The 15,825-nt window shown below is 35.4% G+C and overlaps 1 protein-coding gene across 6 annotated transcripts in view; it reads left to right on the forward strand.

Moving 5' to 3' along the window:
* Positions 1-15,825, forward strand: part of dbn1 (drebrin 1) — a 97,854-nt gene that overhangs the window by 78,570 nt on the left and 3,459 nt on the right. For 4 of the 6 annotated variants that reach the window (XM_055181199.2, XM_055181197.2, XM_055181198.2 and 1 more), the window contains exons 11-14: positions 3,309-3,413; positions 8,315-8,407; positions 12,337-12,767; positions 12,977-13,082. In XM_055181199.2, coding sequence (XP_055037174.2) covers positions 3,309-3,413; positions 8,315-8,407; positions 12,337-12,767; positions 12,977-13,082 — 735 coding nt within the window. Of the gene's footprint in view, positions 1-3,308; positions 3,414-8,299; positions 8,408-12,336; positions 12,768-12,976; positions 13,083-15,825 lie in introns of all 6 variants that reach the window. The other 2 variants (XM_055181201.2, XM_055181200.2) reach the window with 2 other exon arrangements.

Genomic DNA, 15,825 nt, shown 5'->3' on the forward strand with positions numbered 1-15,825 from the left:
CAGCTCATGTTGTAAGGTCTGTATACACCACAGATAATATAGTTATGTATATTATATTGCATTTCCGTCAAGAGATCCTTCTAAAAGTTACACAGTGCACTTAAAGAGGTTTTAAATATCATATATGACAGACCATTTACTCTATACATTTTAAATTTACTGTCTACAAAGCAACTTGAACTCGCTGGTTATTAAATCACATGCTTGCTCTCTTAAATCTAAACAACATTACATTTCAATGCATCATAGGATCACCCGCATGATGTATATCATGCCGCCTTCCTCTTCTGCACTGTTAGAAATGGTCTCAAACTGTCACTGGAGCAGGAGGACCCTTTAAAAAGGTCCTAATATAGTATGCACCATTTAAGTACAGATATGTATACATTTGGTCCCAGTAAAATGAACTTTTTAGTATACTTTTTGAAAGTGTATTTTTGACCATTTTTTCTGAAGGTGTGTAAGGCAGTGTCATTCATGGAAAAGTCAATCCCATAATGCACTGTGACAAGCCTAATGAAAACATCTGTCCATGGCAGATTATGTTAAGAGAATTGTCAAATTCAAATATACTTTCATAACCGTGCTGAGAAATAAAACAATGTAAACCAGTCTGTTTAGCTGGTCTCCCAGCCCTGTCAAATGAGTTAGTCTGGTCTGCTTTGGTTTAAATAAAAAAGTAATGGTTAATGAATTAAAAACGCTGTAAAACCGTGAGCATTTTTTTTAATTTAAGTAATATAGATGTAAAGAAATGTATTCATCATGGTTAAACTATTTTTGCAGTTGTTCTTATGTCATGCAGTAGGTCGAGAAGGGTCATAGAGGTCGCATGAAAATAAAAATGGTGAATGTACAGTAGTATGACTGGAATGTACGTATACTGCACCTCATGGGCGTCGGGACAAGACCAGCACACACTTTTTAATACCAGTGATATTAATACCACACACTCATTAATCTAGCGCGGGGTGTCCAAACTTTTTCCTACCTAGGGCCAAAAATCAAACCAAAGTAAATGTTGCTGTGTTATATTAAAATTAAAGTTACCTTGATTCCTCTAATTTATCATTTTCATATATTTAAAAAAAATAAATAAGCAAACATTACTTTGAAAATAAAACTGTATTAGTTATGCATAAACAAAGATAACTGTTGTAAAAAAAAAAAAAAGAAATCATTTTGCCAAAAATTTTTACATTGCCTTTTGTTTGTGTGCCACTCCTTCGACCTTTGTATTATTAGATTGTAGTACACGAGTCCGTGGAGTTGCGTGATGCTTGCTATACACCTTCAAGTATGCATGTACATTAAAATAAATGTATTCACTTTAATACATTTAATTTAAGTAAAAAAAAAATTTATGGACAAATAAAACAACAAATTTTAAATTTTAGAAAATGTTTAATTAGAAATAACAACATCAGCATCAAAGACGTTTATCCTTTTTCCTTATCTCACATGGCATGATGACGGGCCAAAATAAAGGTCATTGCGGGCCAACCACAATACAAGAAAAAAGCATCTACTCCAATAAATGTTTTGGACCCACCCACTTTTTTTTTGCTTTAGACGCCCATGCCGCACCTAATATACATGATATACAGTACTGTGCAGAAAGTCTTAGGCCACCACCACCAGACTTGTTGTTTTAAAAGTTTTTAATCTCCATCCAGATTTATTTTTCAATTTATTTTATTAAGATACAAACAGAAAATACAGGAAATATGTAAAAAAAAGTCTTCTTTATGCATCGTCGATGTTAAGTGTGACCTCTCTTGGCACTAAACACATCTTGAGCATTTTTGAGAATAATGAAGTAAAAAGACTAATTTCTTTAAAATTAGAAATTAGGATTTATTTTATTTAGGTTTAAGAGTTCATGCAGTTTCCTGCTATTGCTGAAGTGGAAGGGGAGTTCACCCTTAAAACTACATTTTTATACAGTTTTTAATACTATATACACATTTCCTGTATTTTCTGGATGTATTCTATTAAAGTGACGGAGAAACAATAATATATCATCACTATAACATTGCAAAAACAACCAATCTAATTCTGGCATAGTGGCCTAAGACTTTTGCACAGTATTGTATGGTGTGTATTGATTTAACTGCATTAGTACACACTGTTATAGTATGTGATTTGTGTGATTTATAATTTGTGCAGGTGCACATACATTTTTAGTTAGCCTCAAATTTTTCTGTACTGTAGACAGTGGGTGATAGCATTTATTAGGGTAAATTAATGTATTGATTTATTTTTTATGTTTTTATTGTTAAATTTGTGCCATTTGGGATCAGAGCTGCATAACAATTAATCGCAACTAATCATTGTTTCCATCATATACAGTATGTGTGTGTGCTGTGTATAATGTTTATGTATATATAAATACACACACACACACACACACACACACACACACACACACACACACATGCATGTATATATTTAAGAAATATTTATATGTGTATATACATTTATATATTTTTATATATAATATTATTATATATAAATACTTAATATATAAACTATTTTTTTCTTTAAATTATTCATGCATGTGTGTGTATTCATATATACATAATTATTATTCACAGTACACACACATATATGATGGAACCAACTTTTATTCTGCAAACGATTAGTTGCGATTAATCGTTACACAGCCCTGTTTGGGATAGTAATGGACTGTGTAAACTTTTTTACTTCAATGCCTCACTTTTGGCCACAACAATTTTTGAAGCCCCCCACTCCAAAAAATATATAAAAATTACCAAATGAGAAATGTGTTGTTTTTGCTTATTTTAATGCTTGTTTGGTCTTATTTTGAATAATTTGCTTCATCTAAACAGTGGTTTACTGGATGTTTGTTTTATTTATTCCTTATGTAAGATTGTAGCCTTTTTGTAATAAGTGTCCAGCTTTTCACTACTACTGTATCTGTTGTTAAATGGTACCAGCACAGAAATACTGTCTACTGTATGTTCGAAATGTGTGAACCCGTCACACTAACAGCTGTTTTTGCCTTTTTCTCTCTCTCTACCTCACTTTCCTCAACTCCACACTAATTTATTTTTTCTTCTGGTCAATCCTTTGTGTTCCCACATCTTTCATCATTTTGTATGATCCTGGAACGCCACAACATCTCACCTTCTTTCTCTCCAAACATTTCTCCTTTTACAAATGTCTTTCCCCCTCTATCCCTGTACTTTATCCTGTCTGTCTGGTATGGTGTTACTCTGTCACGTCCCTGTACGTCGGTCCATGTGTGCGTGTCCCACACGACGGTCCCGTCTCCTGTTTACCAGGCCGCTTGGACAGTCCATTCTTGAGGCAACAGCACAGTCCGTCTGACTGCAGCCCTCCCCCCTCTCGTACTCCGCCCAGTACGCGGCGGCGACCAGGTTCACCTGGTAGGTACTGGACAGATGTTGCCGAGGGCCACTGCAGTAATAGAGGCTCACCAGATCACCAACCTAACTGTAGACTGTAGACAACCTCTCCAATGAATTATTCGATTACTTTTGGCATTCCCAGCAGCACAGCGCGTTCACAGCGTTCACTACAGCTGCACTGCACCAAAATGAAGCCTGTTCCTCCTATAGCAGTGCACTTTAAAAATGAATCTAATGTGTCGTCCTTAACTTAACACATTTCTGTGTTTCTTAAATAGAATAACACAAAACAATGTGTTAAAATGAACACATCCTTTCTTAGAGTGTATGTACTTGTATTACGTAAATGAATAGTTCACCAAGAAATAATCGAAAAGCTGTGATTTTCCTTCTGTGCAAAAACAGATTAAGGGCCGAGCCAATGAGACATTGCAAATAGACATACAATAGATGGGCATAGATATACATGCATACCATACATATCGTACATACTGTACACATGACCATAATACAATACCTCTCAGATCTCATCCAAGACAGACAGAAAGACAGATACTGTAGACAGGCTGACAGACAGATAAATACTGTCAGACAGATAGACAGGCAGATAGATAGATAAAGAAAAATACAAATAGACAGACAGATAGACACTGTAGACAGATAGAAAGGCATACAGATGGACATAGATACATGCATACTATCTATCTATCTGTATGTCTGACTGTATGTCTGCCTTTCTTCAGACAGACAGGAAGACAAATATATAGATAAAAAATACAGACAGATAGATAAAGAGACAGACAGATTGACAGACAGATACTGTAGACAGACAGACATATAGACAGATAGACAAAGAGACAGATAGATTGATACTGTAGACAGACACATGGACAGACAGATAGATATTGTAGACACACTATACAGACAGAGAGATAGATAGATAAAGAGGATGACTGACAGATAAATAAATACTGAAGACAGACAGACAGACAGATAGATAGATATTATAGACAAACAGACAGACCAATAGATTGATATCATAGACAGACACATGAAGAGACAGATATATACTGTAGACTGACAGACAGCGAGATAGATAAAGAGGAAGACAGACAGGCAGCCAGGCAGGCAGGCAGACAGACAGACATACAGACAGACAGATAGATAGATAGATATTGTAGACAGACAGAGATAGATAAAGAGGAACAGATAGACTACAGACAGACAGACAGACAGATAGATACTGTTGACAGACAGGCAGACAGACAGACAGACAGACACACAGATAGATAGATAGATATTGTAGATAGACAGAGAGATAGATAGATAAAGAGGAACAGATAGATATATAATGTAGACAGACAAACAGACAGACACACAGACAGAGAGATAGATAGATAGATAAAGAGGATGACTGACAGATAAATAAATACTGAAGACAGACAGACAGACAGACAGACAGATAGATATATATTATAGACAAACAGACAGACAGATAGATTTATGTTATAGACAGACACATGAACAGACAGATAGATACTGTAGACAGACAGACAGCGAGATAGATAAAGAGGAAGACAGACAGATAGATAGATAGATATTGTAGATAGACAGACAGATAGATAAAGAGGAACAGATAGATAGATACTGTAGATAGACAGACAGCCAGATAGATAGATAAATACTGTTGACAGACAGACAGACAGACAGACAGATAGACAGATAGATACTGTAGACAGACAGAGAGATAGAGAAAGAGGAACAGATAGATAGATACTGTAGACAGACAGATAGATAGATAGATAGATAACGAGGAACAGATAGATACATATTGTAGACAGACAGACAGACAGACAGACAGATAGATAGATATATATTATAGAAAAACAGACAGACCGATAGATTGATATCATAGACAGACACATGAAGAGACAGATATATACTGAAGACAGACAGACAGTGAGATAGATAAAGAGGAAGACAGACAGATAGATAGATAGATATTGTAGATAGACAGACAGATAGATAAAGAGGAACAGATAGATAGATACTACAGACAGACAGCCAGCCAGAAATATAGATAAATACTGTTGACAGACAGACAGACAGACAGACAGATAGATAGATATTGTAGACAGACAGCCAGATAGATAAAGAGGAACAGATAGATAGATACTGTAGACAGACAGACAGATAGATAGATAGATAAAGAGGAACAGATAGATACATACTGTAGACAGACAGACAGACAGACAGACAGATAGACAGACAGATAGATACATAGATATTGTAGACAGACAGAGAGATAGATAAAGAGGAACAGATAGAAACATACTGAAGACAGACAGACAGCCAGACAGACAGACAGACAGACAGACAGACAGACAGACAGACAGACAGACAGACAGATAGATAGATAGATAGATAGATAGATAGATAGATAGATATTGTAGACAGACAGAGATAGATAGAGAGGAACAGATAGATAGATACTACAGACAGACAGACAGACAGACAGACAGACAGACAGACAGACAGACAGACAGACAGATAGATAGATAGATAGATAGATAGATAGATAGATAGATAGATATTGTAGACAGACAGAGATAGATAAAGAGGAAAAGATAGATAGATACAACAGACAGACAGACAGACAGACAGACAGACAGACAGACAGATACTGTTGACAGACAGACAGACAGACAGACAGACAGACAGTCAGACAGACAGACAGACAGACAGACAGACAGACAGATAGATAGATAGATAGATAGATAGATAGATATTGTAGATAGACAGAGATAGATAGAGAGGAACAGATAGATAGATACTACAGACAGACAGACAGATACTGTTGACAGACAGGCAGGCAGGCAGACAGACAGACAGACAGTCAGACCGACAGACAGACAGACAGACAGACAGACAGATAGATAGATAGATAGATAGATAGATATTGTAGATAGACAGAGAGATAGATAGATAAAGAGGAACAGATAGATACATACTGTAGACAGACAGACGGCGAGACAGAAAGACAGACAGACAAACAGACAGACAGACAGACAGACGTCGAGACAGAAAGACAGACAGACAGACAGACAGACAGACAATGTAAACAGACAGACAGATAATGTAGATGGATAGACAGACAAAGAGACCAACTGACCGACAGACATGCAGATTGATGCAATCTAAATCAATACAATATAAGCTTGTTTCGCAGCTTTCAGGTCTCATAAAATTTTTTCCTGTTCAATACGCTCAGATTTAATGTCCCATCTCAAGTAACTTTCTGTAAGACCTAACTACACTACAGCCATCTCAGTCTCAATGTCCATAACAAGACATTGCCATTTTCTCTGGGTCCATAGTCAGTATATGTGTTCTGTACTCGTTATTCGTTGTATTTTGTATTTTGCACAGGAAACATTCACTATATTATTCTGAAGCTATGCCACGGACTTAACGGACGACTGAGATAAAATGTTTATTTTAGTTAGGGAGAACTAATTAAATCTCACCCACTTCATCTCCTCTCATGTTCTTTCTGACGGATCCCGGCGGCCGTTCCTGCACTTCTTGCCAACCTTTTGATCTGTGAGTGCCTGACACCCCTCGCCGCACGTGATCGTGGTCTCTGAGCCTTCGGGCTTGTGTGCCGGGGACCTTGTGTGACTTTGATGTTGTGTGGTGTGTTTACAAAAATGAAACAGCAGCACGAAGACAAATGGTGGCCACAATTATCAGTTTACAGAGACTAAACATTCAGTTAATATCTTAAGCTTGTGTAAACTGAGTGGGTTTTACTTTCAGATTTGAATCGTGTCACTTGCCCGATGCAACTGTTACCCTGCATTGCTTTCATGTTTTGTGTTATATGTTGTGTAAGGTCTTCATTGATTTATGATTTACTGTATCACATTAAAAAAAGACTTGCATCACAGTATTCTTGTGTTTTTCTTTCACTTTGTACCAGACCACTCCCAGAAGAAACTTTATAGCTCAGAGGTTGCTCTTTCAGACCTCGGTGGACTTCTCAAATATGTTTACCAGACAGCGGACGACTCCGAGCCGGATCAGCACCTGAGCACCTGACTTTGGCGCGGATCCGGCCCAGAGTCATCTGCTGTCTGGGATCAACTTTGCCTCAGATGTTTCTCCAATTTCTTTAGGCTAAAGAAGACTCAAATGTAACAAAGACACCACAGAAAAAACAACAACAGCATTTTCTTTTCAATTAATCTCAAAGCCCATAGGAGAAACAACTGAGATAATAAAGAGATTTCATCTGTGATTTTTTTTGTCTCGTGTCTTTATTTTTTAAATTGCTTAAACTATAGAAATAAACCACTGAATATCTGCGTTTTATGTTGTTTATTTTAAATCTCATCTTTTTATTGACCACCTGCCCCTCTTATTTACTGCAGTTAATTGACCTGTCGGCTTGCTTTAGCTTGTCATGAGATGGAGAGGTCAACCTTTAATGTTTTTGTTTGTATCATACCATAATGCCATCACATTGTTAGATGACATTCATGCTTTAATGCTGTGTGTAATACATAATTCCCATCATTATTGCATTAGTGTGTGTGCATGTCGAAAAATTACTTGCAACATGAATGTTTATTTGAGTATTTCAAATTTGTGCAGTCATCTTTCTATCACCGTGTTTGCTCACGCCAAGTGTTGTGTTTTCTACGTTGGCACGTCTGTATTTTAATGCCACAATGGATCCGGGGGCCACTGCACTTAGACAAAACACCGCTTGCTATTGTTTCGCCCTATTAGCAGCCCATTCAGACTATTTGTAAATGGTGTCGTTGATGTTGTGATCGATATCAAATTGTTTAAGGCTTGTGTATCCACGATTAAAGTTCATTTTTCCTTTGATCTCTCAGATGACTCCCCTGAAGGAATTCTGGCACGCAGCATGACCACTGGATGCACTCCAATTCCCAAAATCGCCATTCAGGAGGAAAAGGATGACTTCTTTCGAAAGGAGTTCGGTAAGGTTTACAAAGTAGGAATGTCGCTGTAGTTTGTATATTGCCTCTTGATCAGTTCAACAATGTTTAGGAAAACAAGAAAGGCAGAACGTATTGTTTACATGTTGTAAAAAAAGAACTGAGAAATCCAATTGCGCTATATAGTAACAAACTGCAAATATACATCTAAAATAATAGAGCATATGGGCAAATGGATAGGCCACAGCCCTGATATATATCAGGGCTGTGGCCTATCCATTTGCCCATATGCTCTATTATTTTAGATGTATATTTGTAGTTTGTTACTATATAGCGCAATTGGCACTATTAGTGCGCGAGACACTATTACATTTTTGGTCTATAGCAGTAAAAATTGTGAAAACTGATCAATTTGTGGATCCCGCCATTATCTCGTCAATCAAGAGAAACCATTTGCATAAAACTGTGTTCCTTATGAATTTTTTTGTTAATCTGCAATACCGCGATTATACCAGCACTAGATGGTGCACTTACCCAATTTATGAAAAAAAAACCTAGTGCTGGGCAAAGATTAATCGCGATTTATCACATACAAAATAAAAGTGCTTTTTTTGCATAATATATGAGTGCTTGCTTGTGTGTTATTATTATGTATATATAAATACACACACATTCATGTATGTATGTATGTATTTAAGAAACATTTACATGTGTATATATATATATACACACACACACACACACACATATATATATATATATATATATATATATATATATATATATATTTTTATCTTTTTATATATTCTATATTATATATAAATTAAAAGTATATATATAAAAAAAGAAAATTCTGAAATGAATATATGTATGTATGTGTGGTAAAATATAAATAATAATTACACACACATATATTATGTAAAAAAATCACTTTTATTTTGTATGCAATTAATCGCGATTAATCTTTGCCCAGCACTAGAAAAAACTGAAGCCAAAACTTTATTTACTAATTTTACACTCTGTGTATTTTTTGATAATCTTTCTGAATCTGATCTCTAACTAAATTCCTTCACAAAAATGCAATTATTTCAGCTTTTTGCTAAAAAAATTTTTTTAAAGAAAAATACCCATATTTAAGAGTTTATAAGTAGAGAAAAAAATATAGATAGGATGAAACGTGTTTTCTCGTTTTGTTTGTTTGTTTATTGTTTGTATGAAAGCAGAGGGTCTGTTCATTTCAAAAAATTATTATAAGTGTAGATTTTATACCCAAAATATTAAATTTAAGTGATTTTTGCTTGTTTTATGCAAAAATAACTTAAATTTATATTTTTGGTCTAAAAACCAGACTTATTTTCTTGGGTTGTTTAGCTCATCAAGAAAAAGCATCTTAATTTAAGATTTTTTAGATATTTTTTCTGAAAACAAGACAAAAATACTAAGAATTTTTTTCTTGAAAATAAATTTTTTGCTGTGTTCTTTTATTTAATATATTTGTATGTTTATATATTTTTAGAAGAAAATTTTCCTGGAAGGTACTTTGTAAAACTTTTGTGAAAATCACAAAAAATGGTGGCGTGCAACTTTTCAAAAAATAGCTGGCGGGGAATGAGATAATATGTTTTCCTCGTGCAGCGACCTTAAGCTAGGCAAAGGCGCTTTATAAATAAAACTTATTATTATTATTATTATTATTAAAAGAGCAAAAATACATGAAGAAAAAAGATACGCTGCTGTTAAAATAAAATGCAAAAAATATCCTGTTATTTTATATATATATATTATATAGCAGGGGTCGGCAACAGGCGGCCCGCGGGCCAAAAGTGGCCCCCCAGCAATATTCTCTGGCCCGCCGGATTAATTTGAAGTCCGTTTTTTTATTTTTTTTTAATCAGACTTTTTTATTTTACAATAACAGTTTACAAAAATGGCCCCGTGTATCATTCCTTCATTCGTTTTTTCAAATCAAAACCAAAAAGAAAATAAAGAAAAACGACTTGTTTTTCTATTATTTATTTCCTGAACTAAAATCAAACGACTCGTTTTCTGAATGTGCGCTAAGATCAAAAATAAAAAAAATGAAAACGGGTTCGGACAAATTTTAATTGAACACCTAGCAGACATATACAAATGAAATAAATTTAAACAGATAAGGTACTAACAGATTACATTTTAATAAGGGTTTTAATAAGGGTTTGAATAGCAACCATGCTTTCCTGTAAGTCTCATTCGCTTACAGTCCGACTTTTGAACTTTTTTCATTATTATTTATTCGCGTATAACACACTGACAAATAGCAAGAATGTCCTGAAAAAAATGTGTATAATAGCTATCTTAACGGGCCGCTTTTTCTCGTTCTCTTTCTCTACCAGCGCATCCGCGATCATAACTGTCATTAGAGTTTGAACATACTTCTAAAACACAATCGATCAAATAATTGCAGAGGTATGACTTCATGAATCATTTGCAAATTTACCTCGTAAATCATGTCAATTCATCACGCGTGAAGACGTTAAACTCCGTGACATCGCAAATTACTGAAAAGTAATTGCTGGCTTTTAGAAACCACTACAAAATATGATAAAAATAAACTCTTTTACTGCAATAATATTTTAACTAATACACTTTTAAAGTAGATTTGAAAGGAATACTGTTGTTTTCTGCTACTTGAACTTGGGGCTCGAGCCCGACCTAAGGTTCGACCTGCCTTCGAAAACAGCAAGTCAAGTTCGTTTACCGTTAATTATTAAGACTAAATGGGCAGGTAAATTCGTTAAAAAAATGAAAGTAATCCGCCAAAATATGGTTTTACATGTCTATTAAAATAAAGCCATTATTAATTTTCCTAACGCATAGTTCTTTGATCTTTACCTCCGTTTAAAACGTTATAAATTTGGCAAAGGAGGATGTTCAGCAATTTGAACAGCAACTCCGCAACCAACTCGGTTTATGATGGTGAGAAATTTGAGTGAGAGGCTTTGTCCTATTCAATTTATTATTTATATTTCATTATAAATACAATGAATACAATGTTAAAATAATATTTTTATTGGCACGAACACAATTTTTGTATAACATTTAAAATTATCTGTCTCTTTTCGTTAGAGACATTTGAATGTGAGATTCTGGAAACGAAACGTGACGTTAAGTTTTGCGGACCCGTCAGGTCGGGAAAAAAGCGGGTGAACACAAAGTGTATGAATGTATGAATAGAACCTTGTCGGAGCTGGACAAAAAACAGTCCAGCGGAGACCTCCTTAAACCTTAGGTGTGTATGTGTGTGTCCCGGATAAATATTAATAAAAAAGGAATAGTTCAAAAGTCGGACTGTAAGAGTATTTAATGAGAGCATAAATGCCTGTAATATTACCACTATAGTACTTGATCTGTTTAAAATGATTTCATTGATATATTATGCCTATAAAGGAGTTAAATAAAAAAAATGTCTAATCCAGTAATAAATTTTTTTATCTGAGCACACAATCAGAAAACCTGTGGTGGTTAATTTTTTCATTTTTTTTTATTTGAAAAAAAAACCGATCGAACGAATGATACACAGACCCATTACCATGTTTTCGTCTTTTAAATAGGAAATAAATGTTTCTTGACAAAAGATCAGATAGCCTTTACTAGGCTAATTCAAAATAAGACGTAAGTGTGCCAACAACAGTTGGCCCGCCATCTACTGGCTAAAAAAAATATTGGCCCGCGGCCAAAGTAACTTGCCGACCCCTGTTATATAGTATATTATATATTGTATTTATATACTATAAACCCAGACAGCCGAATTCAGCGCGTATCCGGCCCAGAATGGTCTGCTGTCTGGGAACCTAGGCTTATATATTAAATATATATTTGGAGAATGAAAAAATCACACAATGGCATCAACCAAATTCTAATCAGTATTGCACAAAACATCACAACCAAACATAGATGACAATGACCAAAGTCTTTCCTCTGCCCCGCTCCAGATTTTGAGTCTCCAAAGCAAACCCCAATGCAGGAGTCAGACTTTGTCGGCACCGCCGAAAGCACCTCACCCCGGGTCAACACAGACGACAGCTTGCTAGACATGTGGGACAGCGGTCCAGCCCCCGCCACTGCTCCTTCCCAGGCCGCTCACATCATGGACCTGATGGACGACGTCCCAGAACCTCATCTCGCCGGCTCCTCCCCCAGCCTCCCACAGCCACTTATGAGCTTCGACGAGGTACCTGACGTCCCCTTCTGCACCACCACAGAAGACGATCCCTCCAGTCTGGTGGACGTGGCCGGATCGGACCAGATGACCCTGAGTTACCAACAGGCCCTTCAGCATGCATCTGCCACCGACAGCCAGGACATGGATGACGGACAGCTGCTGTTGACTAATGGAGACTCACTGCTTAAAGAAGGGACCCAGGTTAGTTATTATGACATTTATTTTATTTGTCTTGTGTATTGTTTAGTCGGCCACTAGATGGCAGCATAAACTCACAATGCATACTGCATGCACTCTTATCCAAAGCAATGATACATTTGTATCATTATTTATATTTTGAACCCAGGATCTTTTTGCTGCACTGGTATGCGTTGTACTGAGCTTTTAGCAATTGTTTTGTGTTTATGCAGGCCAGTGAAGGCTATTTCAGCCAATCACAAGAGGAGGATTTCGCCCAGTCAGATGACTGCACTGCAAAAGTGAACCCTACACCAGTTTTTTACAACAAACCACCAGGTGAGATCACAGCAACTTTATTAAAAGCCTATGACATAGGCATTTTATTTGCCATTTTGACACATTGTGGTGTGACATATAGGGGATTTGCCATTTACATTTGTTTAGCAGACATTTATCTACTTATAAATGCTTGTGTTTCTCATTTGTGACCCTGGACTAGAGATCTTCACGGGTCCACTTAGATCCGAAAACCTAAAATCCAACCCGTGACCCGAACAGGTTTAGGTCTAAAAGTTTCCCCTTTTTCCCTTAGACACGGGTTGGGTGAAATATTAGCGGCATCGGGTCTCAGGTCATTTAAAATGAATTTGTTTTTGCCGAACGGACCAGAGAAGACACAAACTATCTCGCGTGTGTGCATTAAATAATTTTCCAACCCCTCCCTCCTCTTTTTGCCAAGAGCGCTTGCGTCATCGTGTGGCTGGCGGTAGGTTAATTTTCATTCAATCAATTTTAAATGCACATTTTTGCAGTTACCATGGTTTTTTCCTCAGAAAAAAAATGGAAATAAATGGACAAGTGGGCCAAATTGGTTGCAAGGCAACAGAGGTTTCTTTCTTTCTTTCTGTCTGACTGGTGCGTGCGGGGCTGTTTACATTCATGTTTAAAACATTTCCACTAGGTCGGGTCGGACTCGGGTCTAATTTTCTCCGGTTTGTCTGAGGTCGGGTCTTTAAAAAAAAAAAGATTTATGCACCTCGCGTTCGAGTTAAAAGTGATTTGGTAATTTCTGGGTCGGGTACATTTCTTTGGACCCAAGAAGATCTCTACCCTGGACCACAAAATCAGTCATAAGTAGCACTAGTATATTTGTAGGAATTGCCAAAAAATACATTGTATGGGTCAAATGTATAATTTTTTTGCCCAAAACATGTTCCATGCAGATATTTTGTAAATATATATAAAAAATCATTAGTAATATGGTTGCTCAGGACTTTAAAGACGATTTTCTCAAAATTTTGATTACTTGCACCCTTATATTCCTGATTTTCAAATGGAAGGCTTATTCATATAATTGATAAATCTTAATTTAAAAATGTGACCCTTATGACTGGTTTTGTGGTCCAGGGTCAATTTTTAGAAACATTAACTAAGCAAAAATGTAAATGTCTCTATGTACTTGATAAATGAATAATATTGTCGATCCATTTCCTATAGAAAATAAATACTGTACACACAATGCATTGGGTCTCATTCACTAAGCATGCGTACACACAAATTTGTGCTTGAGATGTGCGTACGGATATTTTCACGAACAAATCGTGATTCAACAAAACGTTTGTATTAAAATGTCTTCTAAATGTATGCAAAAATTCAAGAAATAAAATTCGTACGCAATAATCAAATACTAGGCTATAATTATAATGTGTATAATAATGTTGATATATAAAATGTACATGATTATATTTTATATTATAATATTATCTGTTTTATATATTATACATAATCTATATTATAATTATATAAATTATATTATACATTATTATAGCCTACTTATTTTTTCTACACATATAAAGAAGATGCACATAATGACAAATCTTCACGCTTTCCTTCCTCACTTTTTAAATCTCTATATGAAAGCGTCTTCTAAATGCCTAATGTAAACGTCATGTAAATGTAATGAGAAGTCCAAACGTCAATCACTTGATCTCCTGTCTGTTTTATTTTAGATACAGACGTGCGTCTCTGTCATATTAAAGAGTAACATTAAAGAAGTATTAAATGTGTAACAAATATGACATTTAATTAATATGACAGAGACGCTAGTCTGTATCTAAAATAAAACAGACAGGAGATCAAGTGATTGACGTTGGGACTTTTCATTACATTTACATGACGTTTACATTAGGCATTAAGCAGACTCTTTCATATAAAGATTGAAGCAAAGCTTGATGATTTGTCATTATGTGCATCTTCTTAAAAATAAGTAGGCTATAATAATTTATAATAAAATGTTTATAATAATAATATAGACCATGTATAATAATATATAATACAGAAAATATTATAATATAAAATATAATCATCTACATTTTATATATTAACATTATCATAAACATTATTATAGCCTAGTATTTTGATTATAGTGTTTATTGCGTACAAGTGGTTTTAGGTTTTCTTAAATTTTTGCGTACATTTAGAAGAAATTTTGATACAAAAGTTTTTGTTGAATCACGATTTGTTTCGTGAAAACATCCGTACTCACATTTCACGCACAAATTTGTGCATACGCATGCTTAATGAATGAAACCCATTCTGCTTTTTTCCCATTTGTGCTTTTTTGTGTATAATGCAAACATGCACTAGACAGACTTTCAGCCATTCTAGATCCGTGACGCAGTGTTAAAGATTAGGGATGCACCTATACCAATACTGGTATGGGGTATCGGCCTCGATACCACATTTTCTAAAGTACTCGTACTCGTTACAAGTCCCCCGATACTGGGGATCAATACCACGGTCTGAGAAATGTTGATGTTTGAGCGGCGTGTAAGGGGTTAATGCCTCTTGTGTTGTCCAAAGAGGCAGAGTTTACAACAAACTGAAAAAATACTTGAGTTGTACTGTCACTGTTTACATTTTTTTATTATTTATTCTGTAATATGTTGCATACAACATGCTTTTAGTTTAAAATAAATGTTCTTAATTCCCAACTAGTCCCTTGTTTTTTATGACTAAAGCTGTTACCTGTAAATTTAAATCATGTTTTTTATTAAGTACTCGGTATCAGCAAGTACTG

This window comes from Misgurnus anguillicaudatus, chromosome 9, assembly GCF_027580225.2.
Source record: "Misgurnus anguillicaudatus chromosome 9, ASM2758022v2, whole genome shotgun sequence".
In the NCBI taxonomy this organism is placed as follows: domain Eukaryota; kingdom Metazoa; phylum Chordata; class Actinopteri; order Cypriniformes; family Cobitidae; genus Misgurnus; species Misgurnus anguillicaudatus.